At 33.1% G+C, this 6,186-nt stretch overlaps 1 protein-coding gene across 1 annotated transcript; it reads right to left on the reverse strand.

Annotated features, from left to right (window-relative positions):
* Positions 1 to 1,888: 1,888 nt before the first annotated feature.
* Positions 1,889 to 5,283, reverse strand: LOC131173095 (uncharacterized). The gene is made up of 6 exons (XM_058134751.1): positions 4,931 to 5,283; positions 4,536 to 4,816; positions 3,963 to 4,363; positions 3,364 to 3,422; positions 2,795 to 2,897; positions 1,889 to 2,146 (listed from the first exon to the last, which is right to left on the reverse strand). Exons 1-6 carry the CDS (start codon positions 5,281 to 5,283, stop codon positions 1,889 to 1,891), a joined length of 1,455 nt encoding a protein of 484 aa, XP_057990734.1.
* Between the last annotated feature and the right edge of the window lie 903 nt (positions 5,284 to 6,186).

Below are 6,186 nucleotides of genomic sequence, written 5' to 3' on the forward strand. Positions count from 1 at the left end.
TAACTGGTTATTTATATCAACAAACTCAAGAACAACATCACCATTCAATACATTATTACAAATGAAATGATATTTAATGTGTATATGCTTAGTTTTAGAATGTTATATGGGGTTCTTGGTCAAGTTAATTACACTTGTATTATCACATTTAATGGGAATGTGATCAAGAGACACTTTGAAGTCTCTTAATTGTTATTTAATCCAGAGAACTTGGCTACAACAAAAACCCACAGTCACATATTTAGCTTTAACGGTAGAAAGTGCAACCAAGTTTTATTTCTTGCTATACCAAGAAACTAAATAATGTCCTAGGAGTTGGTAAGTAGATGCTTCTAGCAAAGTCTACATCCCTGTAGGAACATAAATCAAAAAATGTATTTCTAGGATACTGTAAACCTAAATGCAATGTGCCACTCAAGTACTTTAGAATGCGTTTAACTGCATGCAAATAAGACTCTTTAAGACATGATAGAAAACATGCACATAAACACATGGAAAACATAATATCCGGTCTACTAGCCGTGAGGTATAAGAGACTACTAATTATACCTCTATAGAACTTTTCATCAATCAGTTTTTCATTTTCATCCTTGCCAAGCTGGTTGTTTGTGCTCATTGGAGTTCTACTTGGCTTGTTATTCTCCATCTCAAACCTCTTGATCAATTCTTTGATGTACTTGGCTTGATTGATGAAGATGCCATCTTTAGCCTCTTGGTCAATTCTTTGATATACTTGGCTTGATTGATGAAGATGTCATCCTTAGCTTACTTGATTTGAAGCCTAAAGAAGAACTTGAGTTCTCCCATAATGCTCATCTCAAACTCACTTTTCATAGTATTAGCAAACTCTTCACACAAATACTTATTAGTAGCACCAAACGTTATATCATTAACACATATTTGCACTATAAGAATGTCATTTTCATGATTTTTAACAAAAAGTATTGTATTAATTTTTCCTTTTGAAAAACTATTTTGGAAAAGAAAGTTACTAAGCCTTTCATACCAAGCTCTAGGAGCTTGTTTCAAACTATACAAGGCTTTAGTTAATTTAAAAACATATTTTAGAAACTCATTATTTTCAAAACTGGGAGGTTGCTTAACATACACCTCCTCATCAATAAAATCATTTAGAAAATCACTTTTAACATCCATTTGAAAAAGTTTAAAATTCCTGTATGATGCATATGCAAGCAAGATTCTAATGGCTTCTAATCTAGCTACGGGGGCAAAGGTCTCATTAGTCAATGCCCTCCTCTTGGTTATAGCTTTTAGCTAATAGCCTAACCTTATTCCTAGTTATGTTACCATCTTTATCTAACTTATTTCTAAACACCTATTTAGTACCTATGGTTGAGTAGTTCTTAGGCCTAGAAACTAAGGTTCAGACCTTATTCCTTTCAAATTGGTTGAGTTCCTCTTGCATGGAAAGTACCCAATTTTTATCATTAATGGCCTCATTTACGAGGGCAAAAGTCTCATCATAGTCAACGCCCTCCTCTTGGTTATAGCCTTTAGCTACTAACCTAGCCTTATTCCTAGTTATATTGCCATCTTCATTTAACTTATTTCTAAACATCCATTTTGTACCTATGGTTGGGTAGTTCTTAGGCCTAGAAACTAAGTTCTAAACCTTATTCTTTTCAAATTGGTTGAGTTTCTCTTGCATGGCAAGTACCCAACCTTTATCATTAATAGCCTCATTTATGGTCTTAGGCTCTATTTGAGATATGAATGCAAGATTATTACAAATATTTCTAAAAGATGATCTAATTGTTATCCTTTTTTATGTACCGCCAATGATTTAGTCCTTGGGATGATCCTTCTTGAAGATCCAATCTTTGGGTAGGTATTGTTTAACTTCTTGATATGAAACTAATTGACCTTATTACTCTTGAAGCTCAACCTCATCATCTCCTAAAGCCTTCAATGGATCTTCCTTGAGTTGATCTTGATCTTTACTAGATTGAGGATCTTCAAGGGCTAAGTCATCAAAGTCACCTACAACATCATCATTACAAGAAACATTCTTTCTAGGACCAAAGGGATTACCTTCATCAAATACAACATGCATTGACTCCTTAACAACTAAGATTTTCTTGTTGAAGACTCTATATGCTTTATTAGATATACCCCAAGAAGATGCCTACATTGGATTTAGAGCCAAACTTATCTAAATTATCATTGGTATTCAAAATGAAGCACTTATAATCAAAAACTCTAAAATAGCCTACTTTAAGTTTCTTGTCATTCCATAGCTCATAAGGAGTTTTCTTTAAAATAGGTCTAATTAAAACTTTATTCGAAACATAATATGCCGTATTAATGGTTTCTGCCCAAAAATAAATAGGTAAGTTATATTAATTTAACATAATCTTCCCCATATCCAAAAGAGTTTTATTTTTTCTTTGAACAATACCATTTTGTTGGGGAGTCTTAGGAGAAGAAAAATTATTGTGATTCCTAGTGAGTCACAAAATTTTTTAAATTTTTCATTTTTTAATTCCTTATCATAACCACTCCTAATAAAAGAAATTTGAAAACATTTATCATTTTGAACCTTTTTTGAAAATATTTCAAACACATCAAAACATTTATCCTTATGAGCAAGGAATGCAACCCAAGTATACCTAGAGTAGTCATTAACAATCACAAAAGCATAATATGCACTACCTAAGCTAGCTACTCTAGCAGAACCAAATAAATCCATATGCAACAATTGAAGGAGTCTAAAAGTAAATACCTTATGAATTGATTTAAAAGAACTCTTAACTTGCTTACCCATTTGGCATACATCACACACATTGTTCTTTTGAAACTTAATCTTTGGAAGCCTATCAACTATCTCATCCTTGTTCAAGTTTGTAAGAAGATCCATGCTAGCATGTGCAGGCCTTCTATGCCAAGTACAAGAGTCATCACTAATAGATACAAAATACTTGACATCCTTGTTAGATAAAGCATGTAAATCAATAACATAAATATTTTTAACCCTTTCACCAGTAAATAATATTTTATTATCACACATCCTAGAAATAAAGTAAGATTTTGACTCAAATATAACTCTATAACCCTTATTACTTAATTGACTAACACTTAGTAAGTTATACTTCAAACCATCAACTAAAGAAACCATTAACTAAAGAACAAATATAACTCTATAACACTTATTACTTAATTGACTAACACTTAGTAAGTTATACTTCAAACCATTAACTAAAGAACTTTATCAAGAATAGGAGAGTTTTCCTTACCAATCTTAACTATTCTTACAATTTTACCTTTGCAATTGTCACCAAAGTCACTTGCCCACCTTCCCTCTTTTAAAGAGAAAGGAAGAGGTTGGTATTTCTAGTCATATGCCTTGAACATCCACTATCTAAGTACCATTTACTCTCAAACTTCGAGGATTTCAACCACACCTACACAAAAACAATTTAAACAACTTTAGGTACCCAAATGTACTTGGGTCCTTGGGGGTTAGTAGTTCCATCATCATTAAAATCAAATAATCTACCATATCTAAGATGGACTTTCCTAATAGCACACCTATAGTTGGTGTAACCAAACTTGTCACAATTGTCACAATTGTGACAATGACGATTGAACCTTCTTGTTCTTGATTTATAAACATAAGAGTGTGCATATTGTCTCATGTGACCACTCTTTTTGTGTCCATTATGTGTATGTGAGCATGAGGCATGGTGAGTGTGATGATGTTTGTGAGACCTAGTAGCATGTCCCCTATAGGAGTTTGGCCTAAATACAAATCTCTTAGATGTAGATGCCCTATCAACATTTTGTCTAGGGACATATTGATGATATAAAGTCTTTCTAGGTTCATTGCCACTAGGTGTTTTTAACTCTAGTCTTTTAGGATTAGACACCTTTAGGCTAGACTCTTGGAGACTAGGCTTACTAGAACTAGTTACTATAATAAATATGGTTTTGGAAAGAGGTACTTGGGCAAATTTGCTATAGCCAAGTCCATACTTGATGCTAAAAGACCTTTGAGAGGCCAAAATTACATCAAGTTTATCCTTCCCTTTAGCAAATTTGGAAAGAGAAGTTTTTAACTTAACAATTTCATTTCTTAACTTCTCATTTCCTAAAGAGAGCTCATTTAAGGATTTTTGCATATCATTATCTAAAGGTCTAGCATCCTTAGATGAGATCTCATTCTCCTTCCTTAAACTAACTAGTTCCTTTTTCAAAAGTTTATTTTTCTTATGACTCAACTTAAGTTCATCATGAATGATTTTAAGAGCATTAATAAGTTCATCATAAAAAAATTCAACAACATCATCACCTAAAGTTACCTCGTTAGAGCTTTCCTCCATTATCATAAAGCACATTTTGGCAACTTCATCCATGTTGATACAATATTTTTTTGTTAAAAATCATGAAAATGACATCCTTGTAGTGCAAATATATGTTAATAATATTATATTTAGTGCTACTAATGAGTATTTTTGTGAAGAGTTTGCTAATACTATGAAAAGTGAGTTTAAGATGAGCATGATGGGAGAACTGACGTTCTTCCTTGAGCTTCAAATCAAGTAAGCTAAGGATGGCAACTTCATCACCAATCTCCTCATCTTCAGAGTGACATGATTCATCCCATGTTGCTTTGAGTGCCTTTTTCTTGAACTTCTTGGAGGGCTTTTTTAACTTGGGACAATCCATTCTAATGTGACTCGACTTGTTGCATTCATAGCATATGGGAGGATCCCTTTTACTACTCTCACCCTTATCCTTCTTGAAGTTTCTTTTTGGAATGAACTTCTTATTTTGAAAGAGCATCTTCCTTATTCTCCTTGTTATTAGAGCCAACTATTCCTCATCAAACTCTTCATCTTCATCACTTGAATTTTCAAAAGACACCTTAAAAGCAATGTTCTTCTTGGCCTTGCTTAGTTCTTTCACTTACTTTCTTTTGAGAGTCATCTCATAGTCAATGAGATTTCTCAAAAGTTCATCAAGTTGTACCTTGCTCAAGTCTTTAGAATCCTTGAGTGAGGTTACTTTAAATAGCCACTCCTTAGAAAGACTTCTAAGAATCTTCTTTACTAGCTCCTCATTTTTTAATGTCTTCCCAAGGGATTTGATTCCACCAATTATCTCTATAAATCTATCATATATTTGACTTATAATCTCATTTGATTTCATCTTGAATAACTCATATTGATAGATTAGGGAATCCATCTTGTTCTCCTTTACTTGACTAGTGCCCTCATGAGTAATCACCAAGGCATCCCAAATCTCCTTTGCGATAGACTTCATACACACTTTGTTATACTCACGTCTACTTAAAGCACCAAATAAAACATGAATAGTTTTGTCATTTAGAGCAACTCTTCTTTTCTCTTGTTCACTCCATTCACCCTTTTGTTTTGCTACATGTACACCTTCTACTACTTTGGTTGGGGTGAAGGGTTCACCTCAACAACATCCCATGAATCTACTCCTTCCAATTTAAGGAAGTAATACATCCTATTTTTTCAGTAAAAAAAGTCATTAATATTAAAGAAGGGAGGTCTTACCACCAATTGGCCTTCTTGTGCATTAAGGGTTACCATTGATCTTTGCTCCAAGATAATTAAATCGTTGTTGAATGGAGACTAGCTTTGATACAACTTATTGTCCCTTATAGCAACCTAAGAGAGGCGGTGAATTGGGTAGAAATTAAAATTTTTGGTGGCAAAGAGAAATTAATGAAAAAATAGGCACAAGAAAGAAAAAAGGGAAAGAAAGAAGACACAATCAATTTATTAAGGTTCGATTATCTCAAGTCTACATCATCTCCTTAAGGCCTTCCTTGAGAGTTAACTCCATTAATCTTTCTTTTTTAGGTAAAGAACAAACCCCTTATAAAGCCACAAAAGCAAACCCTTACTCTTTTACAAATATCTTTTCTCACAAGAGCAACTTAATGCTCTAACACACTCAAAATACAATGAATACTCTCCACAACTTTAAACTCACTCTCAAAACTCACAAATTACAGCTCAACAAATAAGCTCTTAAAAATTAATTGTGGAAGCTCAAGTTATAGAGAGAGAAGGGAAAAGCTTTAGAACTCAATAAATTCTAAAAAAATTAGTTATTGTTTCTTGCCTCCAGTCATAAATGGTCTCTATTTATAATTTTACCAAGAAAATAACTGTTGGGGTGCATTAAATGTAA

This window comes from Hevea brasiliensis, chromosome 14 (assembly GCF_030052815.1).
Source record: "Hevea brasiliensis isolate MT/VB/25A 57/8 chromosome 14, ASM3005281v1, whole genome shotgun sequence".
Taxonomy (NCBI): Eukaryota; Viridiplantae; Streptophyta; class Magnoliopsida; order Malpighiales; family Euphorbiaceae; genus Hevea; species Hevea brasiliensis.